The 26,793-nt window shown below is 36.6% G+C and overlaps 1 protein-coding gene across 1 annotated transcript in view; it reads left to right on the plus strand.

Moving 5' to 3' along the window:
- Window positions 1-26,793, plus strand: part of LOC126236277 (uncharacterized) — a 120,407-nt gene that overhangs the window by 62,213 nt on the left and 31,401 nt on the right. Inside the window, exons 5-7 of the mRNA XM_049945438.1 lie at window positions 548-805; window positions 16,420-16,624; window positions 21,336-21,508. Coding sequence (XP_049801395.1) covers window positions 548-805; window positions 16,420-16,624; window positions 21,336-21,508 — 636 coding nt within the window. The remainder of the gene's footprint in view (window positions 1-547; window positions 806-16,419; window positions 16,625-21,335; window positions 21,509-26,793) is intronic.

Below are 26,793 nucleotides of genomic sequence, written 5' to 3' on the forward strand. Positions count from 1 at the left end.
AGTAGTAGTAGCGGTAGTAGTAGTACATCCAGTAGTGTAGTAGCATGATGTGCCCAAACCAAGTGCTATAATTGAGACATTGGACTTTCATTGAGGATGAAAGGGCTTCATATTACTGACCACTCTATTTAGGTTTGCATTGTGTCCCCGTATCTGGTCAGGAAAATGTTAAGGAGGTTACTTAAATAGACCACAGCTAATTCTGTTCCTCAGCTTACACCATCAGAGCTAGTGTTCCATATCTTAATTATCCCATATGTTACTTTGAAATTTGTTGGCACATTATTCATATCATAAAACATTTGATTTTTCAGGTTTATATGCTAGTTTGTGTTCCTCAGTTTGTTTCTTTGTATGTAATGTGTCCACTAGATTTATATTTATTCTGTTTTATTATGACTTTCTCTTTTTCTGATTTCCATGATTGTACAGAATATAGAAATTTACCTAGATCAGTCAAACTCGGCTAACAGTTGTTATTTTAATTGTGATGGCAATATTTTCTTTCTTAGCTTTCATGATTTCACCAATTATTCATTTTTTCCAGGATAAAGCAGTGGTTGTGTTCCAGGTTTTAATGTATAGCTTAAAAGAGTTTATGCCACCATCTGTGCAGTGTCTTCCAGGATACACCATTGATTCGTATGACTTTCCAATAGAGTATCCAGAGTTACTCTCAACAGTCTTGGAGGCTTTAATGATGCTAATCACAAACTTCCATATTGTATGGTCACAAAGTGTAGAATCCATTTGCATCTTCACATTTCTATCAATTTTACTCCAAAATCCAAACCTCAGTTGCAGGGTACGTATGATGATAATTAGTAATTTTGTTGTCGATTATGTAACATAATTTATATGTGGTAGTATTGAAATACTGTGAAAGTATGAAACATACTACTGGAACTATAATGTATGTGAAATAAAATTAGTGAAAAACACTCAAAAATGAAAATTCTAACTGTTGAAAGGTATGTGCATTCACTGTTTAGACGCAGTAACTGGAAACATCAAAAAATTAAATATCTAGTGTGTTTTGAATTGCATTCCTTGTCTTAAGAGACAACACAAGGAAGGAAAGAAGGGAAAGCCATCGAAAACTGTAAGAATATAGGGAAGGGTTAGCTGCTCAGAATCCTGACTTCTCACAGAGGTGTAGATACTGAAAAGCCATTGAAAACAACAGGTGAATTGCAACAGACATTCATGAAGCCTTCACAACCTTTGTTAGGCCGGTATTACACTACCATATTTCTTTGACAAAGATTTGATCAAAGGTATGATCAAATATTTGTCAAATTTGTTTGACAAAGATATTTGAAGTGGCATTAGAAGGGGTATTACACTGTCATTATATTTTTCGTCAAAATTCAAGATGGTTGACAACAACAACTTGTTACTATGTGTAGCAGTTGCATGTACCACAATAGCACTGTGTGCGCATTTGGAAGAGAAGTGGGGGAAGAAAAAGAAATGTACTTGGGTGAAGCCACGGGTTTTATGACTTGACGATAAAAGCATTGAACAAAATATGTTATGTGAGCTTCTAGTGGAGGAAGTCAAGTTACACATAACTTACTTAAGAATGGATGAGCATACATTTCAGTATTTGCTCAGTGAAGTGTCTCATCATATCACAAAGCACAATACTCACATAAGAACTGGTGTATATGCAGAAGACAGGCTCACAGTAACACTCGGATTTCTTGCTACAGGAGAAAGCTACTCTAGCTGTCAGTACAGCAATCGAATACCACAGTGGACATAAACTAATACCAAAAACGTGTGAAGCAATTTATAAAGCACTAAAGCACCAAAATCGGAAAGTAAATAAATGTTCAATACACTTTATGTGCATTAATAACTATTTTTATTGTAGCTCAAAGTAATAATTACATTTTGTGTCCCACAACTACAAAATTAATAGAAATGTATGAAGCTGATGAGGCACTTTACAATGTGAGTCATCCTGAGTACAAAAATAGATTAAGAAGACTGGAGAGCTCAGAAAATATATAAGTAAAGTGCCTCAACACACACACACACACACACACACACACACACACTGGGTGTCCCATTCCCATTTATCTTGACCACCCTAAATAACTGTTTGTCCAGATGCAAATTACAAAATGTTTCAAGCAAATGTTCTTTAGCTGTGAGAGAGGCATCAATCAACATGATTGCCTTCATTGTAGCTTTGTTTTTGACAAAGATATGAACAGTGGTATGACTTTTTTAAGTGACACCCTGTATTTTTTTGTTCGGTAATTCATTTCCTCTCCTAAAGCCCTATTCAAAAATGTGTCACAATGTACCATTTACTGAAACACAACATTATTAATTACATAACACAAAATTGACGTTGATGATCCGAGCGCTTAGTGCAGGTACTCAGGGTAATGGAGCACATCCACGTGCTGATGTTGGCAGAGGACAAATGTGAACGTAAGTAGAATGCACACCCATCATTCCGTCAACCATCGTCAGTTGAAGAGTTGTGTGAGTAGAATGTACACCAACGAAGAGAAGGTAGAAATGCTACTCATCTATGGGAATGTAAGTTAGAACAGTAATTTGCAATACTGTTTTCTTATTTATGAGTACATTTATTACAGTAGTTTAGTCCTTTTTAATACTGTTGTGTAGAGTAGGCATACAGTAAAGGCTGTCCTTCCTACAAACTGCATTGACATAATGTTTCTTTTATTGTCGTTATTGTTGTTGAAGGTAGGCAGAATGCTACGCAGGCAGTGGAACTGTACAGAGAGTGATATCCTGACAAGAACCCACCTTCCCAACTAATTTTTCTCATCTCGTTGCAACACTTCAGAAAATGTGAAGTTTCAACCCACAACAACGCAATTGTAGCACTCGAACAGACGAAGCTGCCGAAGTTACTGATCTTGCTTCCATTGCTATGAATCCACATGTGAGCACACGACAGCTTGAACACGAGTTTGGCATTCCTAAAACCAGTGTATATCATATTCTTACACACCACCGGTTCCATCCTTACCGTGTACACCTACATCAAGAATTGCATGGGAATGATTTCCAGAATCGTGTACAGTTCTGTCAGTGGGCACAGCAGCAAATCCTCACCAACCCGAACTTCTTCTCCAATGTTCTGTTTACCAATGAATGTTCCTTCTAAAACAAAGGACAGGTAAATACAAGGAACATGTGTTATTGGTCTAGCGACAACCCACAATGGCTTAGACAGGTGGAACATCAGCATCAGTGGAGAGTTAACTTCTGGTGAGGAATGCTTGGAACTACAATTATTGGCCGTTATTTCATCAATGGTAGCTAAACGGCACAGCGTATGCCAACTTCCTCAGATGAATACTCCCTCCTTTTCTGGATGAAGTGCTGCTAAGAACCAGAATGCTTATGTGGTATCCACACGATGGATGTCTAGCACGTGCCTTGCGTGCACGTCATGTTCTGAACCGAAGGTATCCTGCCAGATGGATTGGTCGAAGAGAAACAGTTACCTGGCCTGCTAGGTCTCCTGATTTAAATACTCTGGACTTTTTTCTTTGGGGTTGTATTAAAGACGACGTCTATCGCGATATTCCAACAAATCCAGAGGACATGCTGGAACGTTTCGTGCTTGCTTATAATTATTGTCAGCAAGCAACTCTGGAAGCAGTAAATAATTCTTTCATTCAATGAGTGCACCAGTGTATCAGTGTCCAGGGTCACCGCTTTGAGCGCCTTTGAATGTTCTACTCCTGGGCAGTGGTACGATAGAGTCAAAGTCAATTTTCAGTTCTGTTTGTACTTGGTTTTCATTTGTTGTCTGACAACTCCAGCAAGTTGACGAGTTTGTGAGCTCAGGCTCAAAGTCAATGTTGTGTTATGTAATTAATGATGTTGTGTTTCAGTGAATGGTACACTGTGATACATTTTTGAATAGGTCATTAGGAGAGGAAATGAATTACCCAATAAAAAATACAGGGTGCCATTTAAAAAGTCATACTGCTGTTCCTATCTTTGTAAAAAATAAAGCTACAACAAAGGCAATCATGCTGATTGATGCCCCCCGGATGGCTGAAGAACATTTGCGTGAAACATTTTGTAATTTTCGTATGGACAAACAGTTATTTAGGGTGGTCAAGATAAATGGGACACCATATACACGTACTTACGCTTTCTCGTGAGAGTAGCTTGTGCTGAGGCCATTAATTTTCTTTTTTATGTTGTCAGCCATGCACCCTGGCTATATCTCACGGCTAATGACTTCTGCAATTTTTTTGTAGCTCTCCAATCTTCTTAATCTATTTTTGTACTCAGCGTGCCTCATGTTGTAAACTGCTTCATCAGCTTCATACATTTCTATTAATTTTGTAGTTGACAGCACACACGAATTAAACTTTGCAGCTATGTTTACAAACATACTACTGGTGACAGAATGCTGCAGTGATGCTAGTGCTCCAAGTGGTAACATTTCATATTGCAGTGAACAGAAGACAAGTGACTTTTATGATCAAATCTACAGCGATGCCCTAGGTTTGATCATATTTATTTGACGACAGGCGAGATTTGACAAAGTTCCCTATTACACCATCAAATTTCTTTGACATAAATATTTGACATATCAACTATGGCAAAGAAGTACGATAGTGTAATACCTGCTTTAGAAGCAATGGTAGGGTGATTGTAAACTACAATAAGCAAACATAAAATAAAAATAAAATTTGTACCATTAGCTGGGAATCTGGTAATATATAGCAATAAGCAAACATAAAATAAAAATAAAATTTGTACCATTAGCTGGGAATCTGGTAATATATAGCAATAGCAGTGAAACATGTTGAACTGATTCATCAACTTCATGAATGCTTGCCTGTACTTTACTTCTTATGATAGCTTATTTTCTTTCTTAGTTACATTAAACATTAAGTAGACCTATATTACTTTGAACTGAAAGAAAATAAAATTTTACAAATCATTTGGGTTTTATTTTTAGTTACTTTTGGCTGTGTTATTTGTTTCATCATGTCTTCAGTCATACGAAACATAGGAGAACTTCTGTATATACTATGGCAGCTAATATGCACTTGAACAAAAAGTGACTAAAATACTAGCTTTTTGCAGTTTGTAGTTACCATGTCAGGCCAAGAAGAGAACTACGAGAAAACAGATACTGCTCTTGAGAACGTAGGAAAGTCATCAAGAGACAAGGAAGTCCCAGCTGGACAGGATAACAGGGAAACCAAAAATGAAAATTATAGCAACAGATGTGACTTTTAAACATGAAAAATCAGAATTCTCAGGTTGAACAGCCAACAAATATGAGAGAAGGAACCAGAATTACCTAGAATAAGAAACGGAGGGGTAGCAACAGATAAAAATAAGAGGAGAGGCAAGTTGTGAAGAAGCAGCATTAAGAAATAAGGGAAATGTCACAAAGGGTATGTAAGAGAAAAGTCAAAGGAAGGCTCAAAGAGAGAAGATAAATAACTGAAATAAATGAGTGTGGAGTAACAGAAATGTTATGCTAAAAATGACAAAACAGGAGAGAGAGAGAGAGAGAGAGAGAGAGAGAGAGAGAGAGAGAGAGAGAGAGAGAGAGAGATTGTACTTGATATTATGATTAATTACTCTAAAAGACCAAGTGGATGGTAGGATCCAAACATATGAAGTCTCATCTGTAAATTTTTGAGGGATTGCTTCCAAGGGAAATAATTCTAATTAACTAAATGTGCTGAATTATACATTAGCTTCAGAATTAGTTTAGGATTGACAGATACGAATGCAATATGGGTGATTGTGGGGGGGGTGGAGTGGGGGGAGGGGTGGAGGAGAAGTCCATCAGGAGCCATGGCAAGCATTCATCCAGTAATCCAGTATCCTGCAAGATCTGTAACCGTATCATAGCATCCACCCACAGTCCCCCCTCCCCCCTCCCCCCCTCTCCCTACCATCCTCCCCTCCAACATTCACCACTTGCATTATGCTCCAGGTTCAGGCAGTTTATTGTCCTTTGGGATAGTTTGCTTCAGGCTGAGATTTTGTATGTCTTCATTTCTTATGGTTGCAGGGTTAATATTTTATGTATCATTACTGTTGTTTGTTGTGTGGTACTGAAGAATTTCAAGAGGTTGTTGGTCAAATGTTCTTTTTTTAAATTAAAATACCTTTCTCTTGCTGCAATTTAAATTTATTGATGTTCCAGGATCATATCTTCTTTTACATTAAGGTATTATTGATGGATTTAATTTGGAATAATACAGTTTTGTTTTTATATGCAGTACTTACAGATTAGAAAACAGTTCATGTCACAATTTTTATGTCAATAAATTGCTACTTACTGTTATTCATTTTTCTGGCCAAAATCTGCATTTCTTTTCATGTGGTCAATCATTTATTGATCAGAAAAATGAGTGTCTGTAAATAGTAATTCTACTGTATTATTCCAGATTAAACCCACTGAAGATGTCTTAATGTTACAATCAAAACACGTCTGGAATATAAATAAATATAGACTGCAGCAAGAAAAAGGTGTTTCAATTTTAAAAATGAATATTTATATACTTTCTGCAGTTGATGGCCACGCCAACAAAATTGTTGGTCAAATGTTATTCAGCTGAAAGTTCATCACTCTCTTGGCTAGGATATTGTCATAAGAGGCCAATAAAGAAATAGTTTGTTCATTACCAGTGTACTCTATCAAAGGAAAACTTCAAATGTGGTCCGTTTCTTTCCATTAACAAGTTGATCGAAAGAACTGTTATATATAGGCTTGAATGTAAACTAGATTTGCTAGAAAATCTGTGGAAAAGAAGAGGAAACTGGAAAATAATGGGAAATCATTGTATGGCTAAGTGGATTACAGAGAGAGGTTAACCCTATAAGTATGGACAATTTTCCATTTTTCTGTACAGAATCACAGGGCTTTTTTTTATAATTAGAATAGTTGTAAGGATAGAATTATAGGAATGTAACAAGAAAACCAAAAACTTACTTTTAAATAATACGGAAAATGTGAAAATTGCATTCAACATTATAAAAACAGAATAAACTTACTGTTAAATTTTCTGAGTGTTGTATATCTTAAAGCAAGATCCCACACACCAAGCTCGAGAATGTGGTTACAAAATTGCTGCTATGAGAAGGTGTATGTGTAAGTACATGAGTGGGACTTGAAAACATGTAAAACGTGACTCCCACTGTTTCAGATTGGAAAATAGTGACCTCCAATGTTCTAGAGCAACAGAAAAGTATTTGATGGGAAAATCACGACTTCTGATGTGCAAACAGAGCAGAAATTATGACATCTACGATAAACGTGGCTCCTCAGAAATGGTCCATAATGTGCTGAACCCATATGCCTGCATTGTCTGTGACTGGGGATTAATTTGCTGAAGATGCAATATCTTGTCACTTTCATGATTGTTATTGCGCAAAGGAGCATCCAAAAGAGAAAATTATTGACCACTTTAAGCAAGCAGGTTGTCTTAAATGCAGCTGCACATCATTATTTTACAGTTGTACACAACCTGGATTTTTATAATGGATATTTCTGAGGCTATAAGCTATTGATGGAGACAGAAGTTTTAGCTGGGTGGTGCTGTATCTCCAATAACAGGGACAAAACACGAACGATATTCCTCAATCTGTTTTGATTGGAAAAAAAAAACAATAAACAAGAACATTGCTGATGTCGTCAAAGTACTCGAAGCAAAACACAATTTAAGCAAGAAATAAAGTATGGAGAACACTTCGGATCTTATAACAGAGAATAACAAAATAAAATGTTTCCCTCACAAGTCTCTCGCTCAAGAAAGTCCATGAAAGAAAAGACAGAAACAAAACTACTAATGAGTGGTCAGCACAGCATTACCACAAAGCTGTCCAGGGAGGCCAGACCATAGTTACATGACACTCTTGAGTCACAGTCCAGAGCTACCATTCCTGACGATTCGGCAACTAGCAGGTGAGGCGCATGGATGTTGCAGCCGGGATGGCAAATCTCTACAAGTCCGGGCAGCGTGTCAAACTGCCTTCTGGCCGGTGATGTGCCGGCTTATAAGACCAATTGGTGGATGGATCTTCTGTGACTATTTTTGATCATGTAAGTGGTGTAGAAAAATAGTATGCTTGTTGATCGCGACTTCCGGTGCTTCTGTTGATCCACAGTGCTTGGACAGCAGCCTCTGGCTGTGTTTTTGTCTCCAGCAGCGGCCTTGGTTGTCCTGTAAACATCTGCTTTTGTTTCACTTGCTGTGATGAAGGCATCCCGCATCTCTGTTCTGTCGTGCGAGATGCCGATGTCACAGACATACAGGACGGTCGCTGCATGTGGTGATGCCAATTTTGAGGCAGACGTGGGGTAAATATCAGTGAAATTGTGGCGATTGATGAAACATGGGACAGTTCTTACCACATTCTCAAGAAGGACTGGACAGATGCCACGATTCATTCTTTTGCATACAAGCTTTTCTATTGAACTCTCTCCTGCGTTTTTTTAGTGAATAAAACAGGATATTGGCACGGAGAAATGGAAAAAAAAACCAGTTCTTAGTCTTACTAATACTGAATATGTGAATCCTGGTAACAGTTCTTCTTGATAATGCTCCTAAGCTTCTATTGTTATTGACAAGATGCTTACCATGGCAAAATGTAAAGAAGGAGATGGTCGATTGGCTTCAGTATTGCTGTATGAAGGTAACTGATAATCATAAAAAGGCGGAACTTATGGAAAGCATATCTCTCCATATTCACCAGATATGAAACCCATGAGATGACAGAAACCTGTGGGCATAGTCATTAGACTCTCACCCCAACCCAATAGATAGATGCAGCTCTAAGTTGTAGGTTATTTTACCAGGAATAGTAAACAAAATTTACTGTCTGCAACTGAACAAAACTGTTAGAAAGTCAGCCTTGAAGACAAGAAGAAAGCTACAAATATATGTAGAGCATCATGCAGGAAGCATTGCAGAATTAAATGGTAAAATATAATCTTTCAAGGCCAAAATTTTCACAGTTAATACAATATTCCAGGCTATTATGCTGTGGTCGAAGGGATTTCACTTCAAAAACTCCATGTTTCGTCCCCATCTGGGGCATTTTCAAGGGGGAGCGCAGCTTCGTTGACTTTCCGATTCACACCCTGGCTCTCTACTGAGGTGTGAATCAGACATTCAACAAAGCTACGATCCCCCTTAAAAATGTCCTCCGCAGATGGGGATGAAACGTCGCATTTTAAAGTGTAATACCTTCAAACATGGCATAATAGCCTGGAGTATTTTATTATTGTGAGAATTAAGATATTTAGAAAAAATTCAGTAGACGAAATGATCACATCATTAAACAATAACAGTGATGGTTGCTTTGAGCGTCTATTATAAGAACAAGAGTAGTGTCAATACAGTTTGTCCATTGTCAGAGGCGGATTTAATTGAATGTTTGGAATATGTGGTTTGTTTAACACTAGAACTGCTGGAATTTTTGAACACTTTATAACCACAGTCCACCTTACAAACACAGTTGGGACAAAAATGGCCCCCTCTAGTCAATGCATATACAGCTTGTTCTTAGTCTTTTTTTATTGGGTGATATGAGTTTTTCTGTAAAGATAGACACTCTAGTGGTTGGTTAATTGCGAACATGGAATATTTTGATATTTTTTTCTCCAAATCCAACTTAAAATATCCAAATACATGAAATCTTCATCATTACAAAATGAAATTTTGAGTTGTTCATAGAAATACAGTCAAATCATATTCAACAAATAAGTAGGAATATCTAGTATATAATCATTATGTTACCATAATCTAAGAGAGGTCTACACTTTGCTACACACTGCCTAAAGGTAAACATTACAGGCTGTGTAAGTGAATGTGTTCCTTTTAATACCTAGATTGTAGATTGTAGACAGAGTTTTACAATCTGCCCAGCCTGCTAGGAAACTGTAACAAAACATTTCTTGTAAATTGGCCCTAATCTCTTTATAAGCTTTGGCAATTTCCACTGTGAGCATGAGAAGATGATGTCACCTTGTTATTTTGATCTTTTTCATATCTCTGTAGATTACCCAGGCGTTGATGCTTGCTAAATCTAGAATGTTATAAAAATATGAACAGGTCACATTCTTCCACCAGCTTTCAGTGAGTTCTTGTGAGCCACCTGGTCAACATAATTTACTGTGTATGTAGTTTTATTGTAACATGTCACCATCAGGCTTTGAGTACATGTCAGTTTCAATTTGTACATTTGGCTGCAAGGAACTGAGGATTACTACAATCACACCTGAATTTGCTTGATCAGTGTGAGGGTCAAATTGTTGGTTTTGAAAGCTACAGTTCTGCATAGTTTCTCGCGAGCTTTCTTCATATAGTCAGGTACTATCCTTCTGATTTTGTTTATTGTAATGAACAAGATTGTTGGGTTTGCTTTCAGATTCATTCTAGTAATACTCAGCTGAAGAAGTTATTTTTGTAAACCCTCATCGCCAGTTTTGTAAAGGCATTGTCGTTACTGCTGTGGAGGCCAAGTTTGTGAGTTTGTGAAATGGCTTCTGGTGCAGTATACTGCTATGACAATTTCTCCCTGCCACTATTACACAGCTATGACCCAGGGTCGGGTAACATGATAGAAAACAAAGGTTCTACAACACACTAACAAATTAGTAACAAAGTCACACAAATGAGTTAAAAGTTTTACTTATCTTTGTGACTAGTGAAATAATGAAGTCTGCAACACTGCTTGTTATATAACACAAAAAAGGCTCCCAATGACTAAGTGCAAATAATTGTAGATAAACATCACAGTACATAGCAAAGCCAATTTACAATAACTGTCTGTTCACTTATAACAGTTCACTAGTGATGTTCCCTGTGTTAAGTCAGCCCTGGATGAGAGCTGCTCTTCTATCTTCTGCGTAGGCTTCTCCATTGTCGAACGGTCATTGGCGGATTGTACTCAGCCAGCAATTGGTCGTGGAAAAGTTGATGTCTTCATCCTCTGCGCTGCCTGTGGCGCTGGTGGAACTCGCACAAGTGACAAGTCTCTAGGACATTGGCACCAGCTCGCATATTTGCTCCTGTGCTACTTTTGTCCTGGCTGTGTCTTGTTTGGATGACACAGCTGTTATCATCTGTAAAATTTCTTCCCTTATTTAGGTATGGGCATACAAGTTTCTTTACAACAATGTCACTAAGATGTGCACTATCAGGACAAATTTCATCTTTAACATGACATGAGAAAACATTTAGCATACATTTGGAATCTTTATCTACAGCTAACCAGTATTTCTGCCCATACTTGTAAGGTTTTAAAGCCATGAAGTGAGTGACCTGACATCTTCACTTGGTTGGGAACTACTGCTCATGAACACAAATATAGGAACAAGGAATGTTTTGACAATTTGCTATGACTCTCTTGCATATGTTTTGACAAGAGCAGGCTTATCATTTTTTAGTTGTTTCAACGATAACAAACAGATATCAAACATAAAGTACATTATAGTTTCTGTTAAGTGATTATGTGACATCACAGGCTTGCAAAACTGTACTCTCCATATCTGTGACCAAGGAAATTCCACTTCTATTCCTTCTGATTCAGAAACATGTCTACCATACAGAATACCAAGCAATGCATCAAGTTGTTTTCACAGTAATGACAATACTTCACCTCACAATGTTGTATGTGCTTCTGTTTTATTGCATTTGTGAATGTGTTTGAGAACAGGTTCGTCAGTAAAACAATATACGACCTCAGAAATTTTTTACTTCTTTCCTTCTACATTACTATGTACACATGGGGATTAATCAGAATCTTCGTTGCTGCCCTGTGACTCATCTGGGTTCCCTGCTTTACTTTGTTTTGTATCGCAGTGAAAATCAAATTACTATCTCTATATTCTCCAGATTCAGCTTCTTCAGTATTATTCATCAAAACTAATATCTGGTCATTCGTGAGACTGGGAGGAGAAGTCATGTATCTGTTTCTTTTATTGGTAAAAGAGACTGCACTTAGTTTGATATCTGCATTGCAGCACCAGACACAAGAAAGGCTACCAATAATGTGTAGCCATTGGTAGGCCTAGGCTATTCAATGCGACAAAAATGCTCCGTAAATGGTTCTAGGTGTTTTATTTTTTCTCAAAAACTATGGAATTGACGATGTTGATTTCTTTTTCGAAATAAAATGGGCCATGAAATATTAAAATTCATGGAGTTTCGTCCATGTCCTAAAACATTAGGAGGAGGAGATGAGCAAAACTTGTGCTGTGGGGCAAAAATGTCCCATCGGCAGTTCCAGTGTTAACTACCTGCACAGTAAAATTGTTTTTCCCCCCCTAGGTTTTGAGTCTGAATAAAAGTTCCTCTTAGGAACACAGTCGTTAACACACAAAAGAAGTCTCTCTCTAGTTGTATGCAGTATGATTGCTGCTCTATTGAGATAGTGTGTTTTCATATCACTATTCTACTTTCTTCCAAACCAATTAGACAAACTTCCTCACTGCTATTGACATAAATGTTTTGATGTTGTGTTAGAAATAAGTAAAAAGTATGATCAGAATTTAAAATAACAAGTTAATTATCACCATAGTGTACTGTTTCTTGTAATGAAACTAAGTGGTCAACTGCTTAGCTCTTGATGCAGAGGATTAAGCATGACTTTTAACTCAAATTTTCTCATGTTAGTATTTTCTGACAGAGATCCAACTTGGAGCAGTTGAAAATCTGATGAATTTTTAATATTTTGTTTGCATAATGTGTTCATCTAAATTTGATAACAAAAAAGTTACCCATATGTTGAAAACTTGGTGACATCACCAGGAAATGCTGTTTTGTATCCTTTCCATTTATTGTGTTAAAAATCTTTGCCCTAAATAAAACTAAAATGAAAACAAACTCTTCCAAAACACACTGTTGCTAATTCCATCTTTGTACATCAAGTAGTTTGTGTTTTTGAGCTATTTGAACGAAATTTAAGAGCATGTGTTTGTTCTGTGGCAACTCTGCTCCACATATCTGTGCGCTCCTGTCAAAGTCGCAGTCCTTAAGTAACTTTGAATGGAGTATAAGAACTGACATCACTGTTGTTATGTAACTCGGTGTGTGCAGTGGGGTATTGCATGTTATTATAGATTAACTCTCCTCCATCTGTATTATGTATTTAATAATCCATCACAGTTTTTCTTTTATTTTGTGTCTTTAGATTGATAATATAAGATGCTTAGGACTTGAAAGGGAGCAATATTTGGGAAGAGAGTGAGACAGGTTGCAGACTATCTCTCCTTTTAATCAGTATTTGTACATGGGGCAAGCAGAAAAGGAAACCAAAATGTAACTAAAGTTTGAGAAGAAAAAATAAAACTAAGTTTGCCAGTGACATTGTCATTGTGTTACAGATAGTGAAATATTTGAAAGATCAGTTGAAAGGCATGAGTAATATCTTTAAAGGAGACAGTAAAAGTAAAACAAGAGTAATGGTATGAAAAGGGATAGCTGGAGGAATTAGATTAGGAATTGAGATGCTGGACATAGTAGGAGCGTTTTGCTGTTTTCTTCGTATAATAACTAATGACAGCAGAAATAAAATGAGAGCATAAAATGATGTTTGATATCAACTGGCAATAGCAAGAAAACTTTGCTGAAGAAGGAAAGATGAATTTGAGAGTTAAGGAATCTGTTCTGAAAATATTTGTGTGTAATGTAGATATATGTAGAAATGATACATGGACAGTTTACAGTACAGCCAAGAAGAGAATAGGAGCTTTTGAAATGTGATGTTACAGAGACATGGTGAAGATTAAATAAATATAAGAAAGTTCCAAAATGTGCTCGATTATGGTGTGAAATGTTTGTTTATGCTTTTGTCTTCCACCTTAAAATGATGATACAGTCAAAACTGAAATTGTAAAAGGTTCACACTGATCTTACAGTGAGCAAAAAGATGTTTTAAGAAGCTAACAACTGAAAGAAGAACCATGTATTTCACCTCTTATGTTAAACAGAAGCATCCAGAATGTCTCCTGTTCCTGTTAAAACATTCATTCTGCAATCAGAGACTTTGGGCATTTAACTTTAAGGAGCACACACTCAGCTGAAAAGATTAGCAACTTCATTTTTTAAATCATTAGTACAAAATGTTTGTTTCAGAATAAAATTCAGTCATCAGTTGTAAATTTTTTTTTTTTTTTGGTTTCATTTTACTGGTTTTGACTAATTTGTCATCGTCAGAAGCCTGCAAAATTAGGGACATTATAAATCTTTAGGCCTTGGTTATACATTTATGTAAAGTATAAGAAAGGTACTACAGAAACTTAATATTGGTTTAGAGCAACTGGGTGACATTATTGGTGGTGAAGAACACAGTTGCTTTTTATAAATAATGAGAAATCTCCCACTGACAAATTCGTCAAATCTGGGATATATGAAATACAATGTAGTATATGTGTGTGACTTTATTTGTAGGACAGATAGGAGGGGTCCTTAAGACCTGCCATCTTAACACTTGGTCAACAAAGATGATGAGAATTCATATAAGTCAACTTTTGCAGAACACCTTAAAAATGAGAAACATCCTCTTCCTCCTCCATCCGTGCTTAACATGGAGATTTTGCACATAGTTGACAAGGTGTATAAAATGATCCTTTTAGAATAATTTGAAGTATGTAAAGATTTTCATGTAAATTCAAAAGATTTGTTGAATGATCAACTTCCTTTAAAAATAGACACTATCTTGAATGCAAAGCACCTCTTATATAATGTGAAAAGTGCTAATTTCTTTTGTGTGTTAGATCTGTGTGCCATGTTGTTTCAAATATATGGTATATAACTTCCTTATGTACCTTAATAATACTCTTTATGTGCTTTGATATATGTTGTTGCTGCTAATACAACAGCTTGAAATGTATATAGATATGATTCAGTTACTGTAAATTATTAGTCTGTCAATATGTGTTTACAGTAATCACATAACCACATAGACATTTTTTGACATATCATGGCATTATGCTTCTGTGAAGAAGAGATTGACATCTGTTAAATCAGTACTAAATAAGTAATACCCTTCTTATAATTTACATAAATGTATAACTAAGCACTAAAGATTTATGATATCACTAATTTTGTAGGGTTCTGAACATGACAAATTGAAACTGGTAAATTGACATAAAAATATGTTTGCCAATGATGTCTGGATTTTATTCTGAAATATGTACTACAGTTGCTGAAAAATAACAGCTATGAATAAAATAACAAAATGTTTACAACAGATGTGGAAACTGTACTCTTTTTCCTGTATTTCCTTAGAGTTTTTGTATTGAGAGTACCTTAAAATTTTAGCATTAAGATGTTATAACTGGATTACCATTTAGAACTTTCTGTTCTTTGTGCAAGGTAAAATTAATACCGAACTTTTGGAGTACAATCATCTTAAAAAACAACAACAGGAACAAAAGTTCTATGGTATTGATATGACAGAACAGATAGCTCATTGGAATTAATAGAATTCTTTTAAATTTTAGCAGGCACTACACAGAAGCCATGCAGTCAAAAAATATGTGTAAATAGGCAGAAATTTTAGTAAATTACAAATTGTGGTTCAGAAAACAAGGAGGGATGGCATCAGGAATGACAAAATATACCACCAAATTGAAGTGAGACAATTAATCGTTGAGATCTATGTGGAAGTCAGATGAAAATGGATTGATTACGACAAAAGGAGGGACTTACAAAATGATTCAAAAAAATAACTCACACCACACACAACTTTCTACATTCATTCGCTCAAACTCACTCCCCTACACACCTTGATCATTGCTTATCTCTGACCATAATCATTGTTCAAACATTCTCTTTCCTTGGACCTCTCCCTCAGGACATTTCCTCTCAAGGATATGATGTGCGGGGTTTCTTTCTTCATTCCCACTCCTCCCCATACATCTTTTTTTTTGCTCTTCACATGCACTATCTTCCTTTTCTCACTCTAATTTATTGCTTTATTTCTTTCTTTGTTTTGATTGTCCTCTTTTCACATCTCATACCACATTTTTACTTGTTTCTTTTCTCACAATCATAATCTCTTGCTATTAAATTGTCTTCTTTTGCTTAGCATTTATAGATCTTTATCTGCCATTTCTCCATTGTAAATTGTTGTTGTGCATGAGGACTAAGGCTTGTATACTGCCCGTTCATGAAAATAAATGATATATAAACAGAGTGTCATTTAATACATTAATCTGACAGACTTAATGGATTACACAAACAATCACAACAGCCACTTCTGACAGAAAAGTTTAATTTGTGGAGGCCCATTAGGTTACATTTAAAGTGGATTGTGAGGCTTTTAAAAATATTCATTCTGCTTAAAATTAAAGACTTTATTTTGTAGACATTTCAGGCTGTTTTAAAGTAGTAATCCAATAATAACTTGCTGTGTCATTTATAGGATGCAGTTCAGGCCCTGAAGCTTATGGGAGAAGTTTTAGTGTCCTTCATGCCTCCAAATCTGGCACTTTTAGTGGTCCCTGTGAAGGACAGTTCAATAAATAATCTTGGACCAGTTGTGAGGCAACGCTTACATGATGTCAACTGGGAGGTACGAGACTCTGCCCTTGAGGTGCTGCGGAACGTCGTCACAATATCTGAAATCAGTATGTGTGAGAATCAGAGTGCCTGATTATACTGTAATTTAAAAATGAATTCAGACAGACTGAAAAAGTTTCACATATGGATGCTTAACATATATAGTCTCCCACTTCATTGGCCTCCACTGTTTTTCCCAGGTGGCATTAAAAAAATATATGATTGTGTGTAAATCAAAGACAAAAGGGGCCGCACCTTAGATAGAGAATTTCTTGACTGATTCTCTACAGCATTTTATAAATTCAGTGGTAAGCTATAATGCTCTCAAGGAACTGCATTTAAATTTTACTGAGTCACTAATATCTCATTCATCAGACATAACTACTAAGGAGGCCTGGTTTCGTGTATGTGGCTGGTCATTTGTTTTATGAGGTGGTGGATGCTTTATAGGTTTGCATACTAGTGATTTTTGCTTCCAGAGTTCTTTTGTATGTAGGTTGTCTCAGGAGGAATAGTAAGTATTTTAGTATCTGATAATATAAAACATTCTATATAAAATGTGTCCAATTTTTCTTACAGAGCTACAGTTGGTTACAGAGATGAGTATTGATACTCCAGCTGCTGTGGGTTTTTATTGACTGTTATTTTTGTTTTGAAGACCAGTTTGTGAAGTTTTGCTTGACCATTCACAATTAAACTTTTTAACTGTTGATGGTGATATGTTGACCAATTCTAATGTATTGTTTAAGCATGCTGCACATATTTACAAATGCTGAGTATGGTGACATGGTAATTGTGTGCAGGTTTAATAATGCTACTGCTTCTAGAAAATATGGTAGACCATTTCCTAACCAAAGAGTACTAGAGTCAAGAGTACTTATGTTCCCACAAAACTGAATGGAACTCTGCAGTGCCCAGCAGTTACCTTTCACTAAACATGCAATGAACAGAGTGTGGATGAAGTAGAGGACTTGGTTGCACACAGGATTTCCATAGGTAGTGATATTCCGCATACAAGAATATGGTGCACTTTATGTGTGAACACACTTCCTTAAATATTTGGTGTCGTATGATAAACAGTCAGTTGATTGGACTTGTGTTACTATGTCGTCTTACAGTACCCCGTCATCTAGACTTTCTTCAAAATGAGCTTCCAGCGTTACTGTAAGAGGTGCCTTGGGCTACAGATGTGGGTATGTTCCTCCAGCATGATGTGTGACGGGGGCCTCTGCACATTCTAGTTGTCAGTTGACGCATCGTCTGAACATGAAATCCTGCAATAAATAAATAAATCAATCCAGAAGATGGATTGGCAGAAATGGTTATGTTTCTCAACCACTTAGGTTTGCATGATGACATGGGTGAAAGGCGAAGTCTGCTAAGAAAAAGTAAATACAAGAAAAAAATTGATTGTTCGGATTATGACTAGTGCTACCCTCATAAAAGAATGCCAAGGTGACCTTCAGATGAACTATATGTGGTGTTGTCAAGAGAAATCGAAAGAGCTTCAGAGTCAAAGTTGGAATTTATGAAAATCAACTTAGAACTTAATCATTTCCCACTATTTAACACCACCCTTGAATATTTGTTTGAGTTGTGTTGTAACAGCTGTATTTCTGTAATTGATGAAAACTGGACGCATTGTGTGGAATATTTATTTGAATTAGTCTATGCTATTCCCTTCTTAAACATTTATTGTTCCTCCTGAAACAATCTGTATTTGTGGTGTAGATAGAGTTAATAATAGTGTATACAAGTAAATTAAATTAATTATTACATAAAAAATTACTTCATGCTAAATGTTTCTACCTATTAGCAAAGATCTGTAATTACACACATGTAGAAGATCCTATTCAGGGTCCGTATAAAATATTAAAATGGCTAATGTAATCATTTCTGTTAGCATGCTTGTAGCACTCTGTGACGTTATCTTTTTGTAGCAACAATACTTATTGTAAATGTGTTTGTTGCATTTAAGAGAGAAACCTTCTTTTACAAGTTAATTATGGAAATATAACTAACTTCCTTTATTAAAGCTTTTTGAACAGAACATTATTTATTGAATCTGCTATATTGACAGTAGTTAATGTCGGTATGCCTACTAGCTCCATGGACGATGATGAGATTGATAAGATAAACAAAACTATTCAGATCATTAAGGGAGATAAAAATTTAATTGTGATAGTATTATTGAATTTGACACTAGAAAATAGGAAGAGAAGAAAAAATATTAGCAGAACATGGAATGGGGGAAAAGAAATGAGAGGGGAAATAGCCCGGTAGAATTTTGCATAAGGAGCAATTTAATCATTGCAAATTCTTGGTTTAAGACTCATGAAAGTAGATACGACCTGTATAAATTGAAAGAAGTAATGGTTACTGTAAGTTTCAAATGGACCATAAGGCAATGGGTGATCTGAACAGGGGAAAGGAACACTATAGAAGATAAAGGGGTTGCTTTCAGAGATGAAATAGTGAATGCTACAAGGAATTGAATAGGAAAAAAGATAAGGTTGAGTAGAAATCCTGGGATATGATAGAAGATATTGAATTTAACTGGTGAAAGGAGAGTTTGTAAAAATAAAGCAGTCCAAAGGAACTCCAAGTGCCTAAAAAAATGGGAAAGCAGGAATGGCTAGAGGAGAAATGCAAAGCTGTAGAAGCATTCATGACTGTGGGATTGATAGATTCTTCCTATAGAAAAATTAGAGAGACTTTTGGAGAATAGAAAAAGAGCTGTATGACTATCAAGAGCTCAGAGGTTAACTAATACTAAGAAACAGAAAACAATGGTGCAAGATTGAAGGAATGTATAGAAGGCCTATTCAGAGGAAATAACATTGAAGTCTATATTATGGAACAGAAAGTGGAAGTAGATGAGGATTAGATGGGAGATATACTTCAAGAAGTATTTGACAGAGCATTTAAAGACTTAAGTCAAAACAAGACACCTGGTGTAATCAACATTCCCTCAGAATTACTGAAATCATTGGGAGAACATAGCATGACAAAACTATTCCACAATATATGCAAGATATATGAGGAAGGCAAAGTATACGCTCAGACCTCAAGAAGAATGTAATAAACTTGATTACAAAGAAAGCAAGTGCTGACAGAAGTGAATATTATCATATTATGAGTTGATAAGACACAGTTGTGAATTATTTAACACAAATAATTTAGAGAAGAATGGTAAGACTAGTAGAAGCTGACTTCAGAGAGGAACAGTGTGGGTTCCAGAGAAATATAGTAACATGCGAGGCGATACTGACTGTACAACTTAACTTAGAATATAGGACAAAGAAAGGCAAATGTACATTGATAGCATTTGTTGATTTGGAAGAAAGCTTTTAATAATCTAGTCTGGAATAGAAATTGTGAAGGTGGCAGGGAAAAACACAGGAAGTGAAAGATTATCCTTCAGCTTGTACAGAAAACAGACTGCATTTATAAAAGTTGAAGGACATGAAAGGGAGGTAGTAGTTGAGATTGGAGTGAGACAGGGTTGTAGCTTACCCCAGTGTTAATCAGCCTGGTGTAGAGTAAGCAATAAAGGAAACTGAAGAGATATTTAGAAACAGAATTAAAGTTCAGGTAGAAGGAATAAAAAGTGAGATTTGGCAGTGACATTGTGATTCTGCTAGAGACAACAAATGACTTGAAAGATCAGTTGAACATAATGAAGGTATTTGTCTTGAGCACTGCCGTACACACAAGTGAAATATGGCTGATAAATGGTGCAGACAAGAAGAGAGTAGAAATTTTTATATGTGTTGCTATAGTATAATGTTGAAGATTGGGTGAGTAACTAATGAAGAAGCACTGATTCTACTGCATCCCAGCAACAATAAACTTACTTCTGTTTATTAACAAAAAATGTACTGCTGCTAATGGGCAACTTGGAAGAGTACTTCACAGATTAATTTTGTGTAATGGAGAACTGAATAAGCTAGCTCAGCGTGACCAGCAAGGAGAGTCCATAATTTCATGTTACACTACTGATGGTTGAGATGTCTAATGCCTAAGTTTGCCAGATAAGCATAACTGGGCACTGGAGCTGGCTGGTGTGCACAGTAATGGCCTGATAAATTGTACAAGAGTCGGTTCATAAAGTTTGGCAGTGCAGCTAGCTCAGGCGACAGCGACCTTGGTTGGCATGTTGACTGGTCCATTGTTTTCTGTCTAGCATTAGTGGCTTTGCCTTGGCAGGCAGTGTCCTTTTGTGAACTGTAAATACTCCATCTTGTGGCTCAGGGGCATAGTTGAGGGCATACTGCTGCCTGTTGTGAAGCAATAAAACTCATTCAGTTGATAGTCTCCACTTCCATAGACTTAAGCCTTATTAAAGGTTTGAATGGGGGAAAAAGGAATGATGTGGTACAGTTTGACTAAAGAAATGATCAGTCGATAGTACACATACTGCGGCATCAAAGGAATAGTCAGTTTGGTGATGGAAGGAAGGGTGATTGGTAAAAACTGTAGTGGGAGGGCAAGACTTAACTACATTAAGCAGGTTCAAGTGCATTTAGGTTGCAGTGGTTATATAGAGATGAAGAGGTTTAAAACAGAATAGACTAGTTTGGAGACCTGGATTAAACCAATCTTTGGACTGAAGATCACAACACCATCTATACAAAATATTAATAGCACTATGTATGTTTGTTTTTCTCTTGATTACATGTATTTAAATGTCACCTTAAATTAACATTTTTGCCATATATCTGTTTGATGTACTTGCATGTTTATTGCTAATAGAGACATCTCTGTTATGTGTTGCAGAATTCCCAGTTTTCCAGGATCATCTGTTGGAACATGAGTTAATTGGTTTGGTTGTAGCAATGTCAATAGATGATGCAGAAAGTTATGTCCGTGCATCTGCAATAAACTGCTTATGTCATATGGTGAAAATTGAACGCTTTTGGGCTGAATGTCTTTTTGCTCAGGACTTATCTGTAAGTATGAACTCATATTTTTGTGACTGTGGAAAATTATGAAAGACTTTGGGATGAGTGAGCAAATCAATATTGCCTAAACCAAGGCAGATTCACTTGTCCTTGCTAATGCGTTAGTATTGTAATATATGTTATTAAATAAATATTCTTTTGATTAAATGATGAGACCATATGAAGTCTTAGAAAGTGAATTGATAAACCTGACAATTTTCTACAAAGCAGTACGAAATTTTGCTAAATGTGACTGTTTGTCCTTGGAGTCTTTCACGATGGCATACATGAATAAAACGTTCTCGGTTTTCAAGCCATGTCAATTCGAATAAAATCCTCGAACTTTCGATGACCATCTCCGCCATCGTCTTCAGGAGTTCACTGACTGTCAAGGCTGCTATGGTTTCTCGCTTATATAGGCATGATGACATCATCAGTAGCCAATCAGATAGACCCAATGTGGCACTCGTGTCGTAACGACAACGTACTTTTTTGTACTGCGATGAATATTATGGGATGACGGATGGCACAGCCATGGGATCACCACTGCCTCCAGCAGTCGCAAATTTCTTCATGGAGCACTTTGAGCAGTACTTCTGTAGACAGAACTGCAAGTTTGGAGTTGGTGATAATGCACAGAAAAAAGTGGAAACCATTTTGTCAGTGAAAAAGTGATGGTAGACTGTTCTTGTAACATAGGAAGTTATTGACTGTTATCATGACTGACTAATTTGAGAAGTATAAAACAGTGACTGGCTGTTGTTATGCAACATTGTTTTACCATTTATGTTATGAGTTGAAGCAGTAAAATCAGTATTAATGTGCAAGAAAATGCTCTTGCACAACAGAAATGTGCCTGCTCACACATTGAATGTTGTAATGACAGAAGTGCACCAGTTCATCTTAGAAATAATATCCAAGTATCCCTCATTTGATTTAATGTAACGCTTTCCTAACCCCAAAAAAATGATTTGGCACGAAGAAGATTTTCTCAGATGAAGAATTTAAGAGTGCTGTAAATGAATTTATAGTTGTGAGACACACTATTTTCTAAATGCATAAAGTTTGTATCTCATTGACCAAATGCATTATGTTCATTGATCATTATGTTAAGTACATTGTTATGCTGTTAAAAAATATATGTTTTACCAAGCTTGTCAATCCACCCTCACATCAAATTGATAAGAATCTCAAAGCTACCCATTCTTGTGAAGTCTGTACAAGAATTTTTCCAGAAGATAGAAAAGAAAAGTGTCTGACCCACTTGGTCTAGACATTTTTTGCTTTCCACACGATAGGTGGATTGGACAAAACACAAGTCATTTCTAGAGCTTGTTTTCTGATTTCTTTTTAATACACTTATATTTTTTTCCATTTGACTTCGTGCTTAACCTATCTAGAACTATTTTGAGATACCAATATGTTTGTAACCATTGTTGTTTTATGCCAAGTTGCTGTCATGTTGAACCTTACATTTACCATTGACCACAGTGTTTTAAGGCTCATTTAGTTGGTGCTTCCATGGAAGCATCACAACTCCACAATTTCCTGAATATATCTTGTTTTCTGAGCTCTCTTTTTGAATCTGTGTAAAAGAGTTGGCCTGCTAGTGTTTCTGATCCACAGGTACCAAACCTATGGATCTAACGATAACAATACTTTGTGAAGCTTTGTAGTAGCCATTATGTGTAGTGTGGACTAATGTGGCAGTCAAGTGTAAACAAACGAGAACTTCCATTACCAAATGTGAGCTAGGAGATGTGCAGGGGAACAAACCGCACAACCTCCTCACTGGACTGGTAGCCACCATTTGTGCAAAATGAAAACTGATAAATTGTCATATGGATTATTGATCTTATCTGTTGTGATTGGACCACAAATATTCTCTTCACCCATTTAAAAATAAGAAAAGAAAATGCTGATCAATGCACTACCCAAAGCAAACCAGTGTTTCCTAACAGCTACCACACAATTGCTTGCTTAGTTTGGCAGTGTCATAAATGTGTTAGTTGAGACCCCCCCCAAGCAACATCTTACACAATCATAGTCAAAACACAACCTCACCTAAAACTGCCACATTAATGTCCACGTAATAGTAGATGTCATGTCATAGTGTCTTTCTGCTTTGAAATGCACAATAAAGCCATTCTTGGCCCATATGGGGACTACCTATTACTTGGCAGAAAAAAGGTCACTTTTACTTTGGTAAATGATCTGTACAGAATATAAAGCCCTATGTAGTACCGACAGTGCATGAGAATGGCAAAGCTTGTTTTACTATAGTAAGATACTGGACTCATATTCGACAGGATAGCATTTGCATTCCAGTCTGGCCATCCATATTTAAATTTCCATTGATTTTCCTGAACTGCTTTGAGCGAATGCTTCTTTTGAAAGCAAACAACCAACTTACACATTTAGGTTTGTGCTCTGTTTCTAATTGACTGATCATTGAACTGATGATAAATCGTAATCTTCTTTTTTCCTAATTACTACTAAAAACAGTCTTGATCACGATTTATTTAACAAGGTGACCGGTTTCGACCACTACTGTGGTCATCTTCAGACCATTGAGTAGGAACCTCTTTCTGTTAGAGAATCACTAGTAGTGATTCTCTAACAGAAAGAGGTTCCTACTCAATGGTCTGAAGATGACCACAGTAGTGGTCGAAACCGGTCACCTTGTTAAATAAATCGTGATCAAGACTGTTTTTAGTAGTAATTATTTATAAGACATTGATCACTGCTGTTCCCATAATGCATTCAAAAGTAATTCTTTTTTCCTGTCTCACTCATGTATACTGCTCTCTTCTTTGCAGCTATCTGTGTGCCCTCTTTTCCTTAATGAACAAGGAAAGTCTGACAGATATTACCTGGAGGTTCTAGAGTGCAGAGATCATGAGGGAATTCATCTGCTAAACACAATAAAGTCTGTGAAAAAATTAAGTGATCATGTTCTGTTAATGGTGCAGATACATTTTCTTTCATGGTGATAGTGTAACCACTCAACTAGCTGGAAATATATGGGAATGGCTGGTAGCCTCCACAGATGCTGGCTTTCCGTATTGTCAAGGCATTATGATATGTCATGCCTCGTTGACTCCAACACTACAAGAATGCTCTAGTATTGGTTGCAATAGGGCCTTGTATGCATTTTCCTGTACAGTGAACTACACTTTTCAGAATCCTTCCAGCAAATCCAGTTCTTCCATTTGCCTTCCCTACTACTGATTTTAACTCGTTGTCTTGTTCCATACTCATAATGCTTACATGATGTGGTGTGCTGAAGATGTTTGCCACTGCTATTGTAGTCAGATACCCTCAGGTTTATTCTGTTTGTTATAGGCATTACCTTACGGTAATCCACATTTAAACAGAGCTGCCATTCATCACACTAACTGCAAACTTTGTTTAAGTCCTTTTGAATTTCCTTCCAATCATTCAACATATTTTCCTGTTGAGAGCACCACAGTCAGTGAACAATCTCATAGTGCTTGCTGTTCCAAAGTTAGTTACAGATCATTTGTATTTTACGATATGTTAAATAGAGGGCTACTATAAATAATTCATTTGTTTGGAGATCTCTTATGTTTTCCAAAGTATTGCATTTACAGAATAGGACCATGAACTTACCAAGTTAGCATTTTACACTCTGCAAATATACTATGAGTGCCACTCTGGTCACACAACACACGTCCAAGCGGTAGTCAAGTTCATTCCATACCTCATGTGGAAACATCCTGTCAGTGGTCATTGCAGCAGCATTAATGCCTTCTCTGTGCTGCTCCAGTGTTCTTGGCAGTGGAGGTATGTAAATGCAATCCTCACTATCACTATACTCAAAAAAAAAAAAAAAAAAAAAAAAAAAAAAAAAAAAAAAAAAAAAATGCAATGTGTTACATCAGGTGACCAAGGGAACGGAACCACATCATCTTCACCACTATGCCCAATCCAATGATGCATAAGTTCATTGTTTAGGTATCACTGAACATACGTGCACCAATGAAGGTGTGCTCCCTCTTGTTACAAGATCAAATTCTCGGAATCAGCAGTCAGTTTTGTAAACAACCACAACTGCATTATATCAAGGGGAAAGGTACCCATTCAAAGTTTTCTCTCATAAGAAAAAGGCCCATACAACTTCATCTGTGTTGCTTGTACAGAAAATATTAACCTTTGGTGAATCTCACCCATGTGTCACGATTTCACGAGGATTTTCGGTGCTCCATGCATTCACATAGTGGTGATTAACCTTTCCAGATAAGTGGGAGATCACTTCGTTGCTGTATATCGGCTGGGAGGTGAGACGTTCATCCAAAGTGCTTCCTGCATTGTGATGCAAAATTGAAGGCACCGGCTCTAATTTTCCAGTTTTAATTGTTGTACAAGCTGCAGTTGGTATGGTTGAAGAAATGAGCGCCATCATAAAATCTTCCCCACAGTTTGCTGCCTATTCAGAGTTTATGAATTGTGTGGACCATTAATATTTGTGGACTGTGTACAAAACTTCATGTAACCCTCTCCACAGTTATGTCAGGCACACATGGTTTACTGGTACTTGTGCGTTTACAGAGACAACCAGTGTACCTAGCTGTCAATACCAGTGCACAGTGCTCTGTTTACATGGTAGGTCTTTCCCATAATTCTTTTGGAATGCACTGTTGTAACAGACATATGTATACCAACACACACAAACTCTTTTGTTAGTTTGCTGTCATTATGTCAAGAAACTGGACTTGTAATGCCAGCTGGTCGGCACAATGCAAACTTGGTGAGTTTATGTTTCTATTCATGCATCAGTCACATTTGTACATTCAATATTTTGGAAAATATAGAGCTTTGAAAATGAGTGAACTGTTTATAGTAGCCTTGCAAAAGTCATGTCTTACTTGTTGTTGTGGTCTTAAGTCGGAAGGCTGATTTGATGCAGCTCTCCGTGCTATGACCTGATTGTTGACGGGACATTAAACACTAATCTCCTCCTCCTCTCCATGCTACTTGTTCTGGGCAAGCCTCTTCATCTCTGAGTAACTATTGAAACCTACATCCATTTGAACCTGCTTACTGTGTTTGTCTCATGGTCTCCTGCTACAGTTTTTATCCCCCACTTCCCTCCAATACTAAAATGATGATACCTTTGCGTCTCATAATGTGTTCTATCAACAGATCCCTACTTTTAGTCAAGTTGTGCAACAAATTTCTTTTCTCCTCAATTCTGTTCCATACCTCCTCATTAATTATGTGATCTACTCATGTAATCTTTGTCATTCTTCTGTAATATCACATTTCAAAAG

The sequence above is a fragment of the Schistocerca nitens genome, chromosome 2, assembly GCF_023898315.1.
Source record: "Schistocerca nitens isolate TAMUIC-IGC-003100 chromosome 2, iqSchNite1.1, whole genome shotgun sequence".
Classification (NCBI taxonomy): Eukaryota; Metazoa; Arthropoda; class Insecta; order Orthoptera; family Acrididae; genus Schistocerca; species Schistocerca nitens.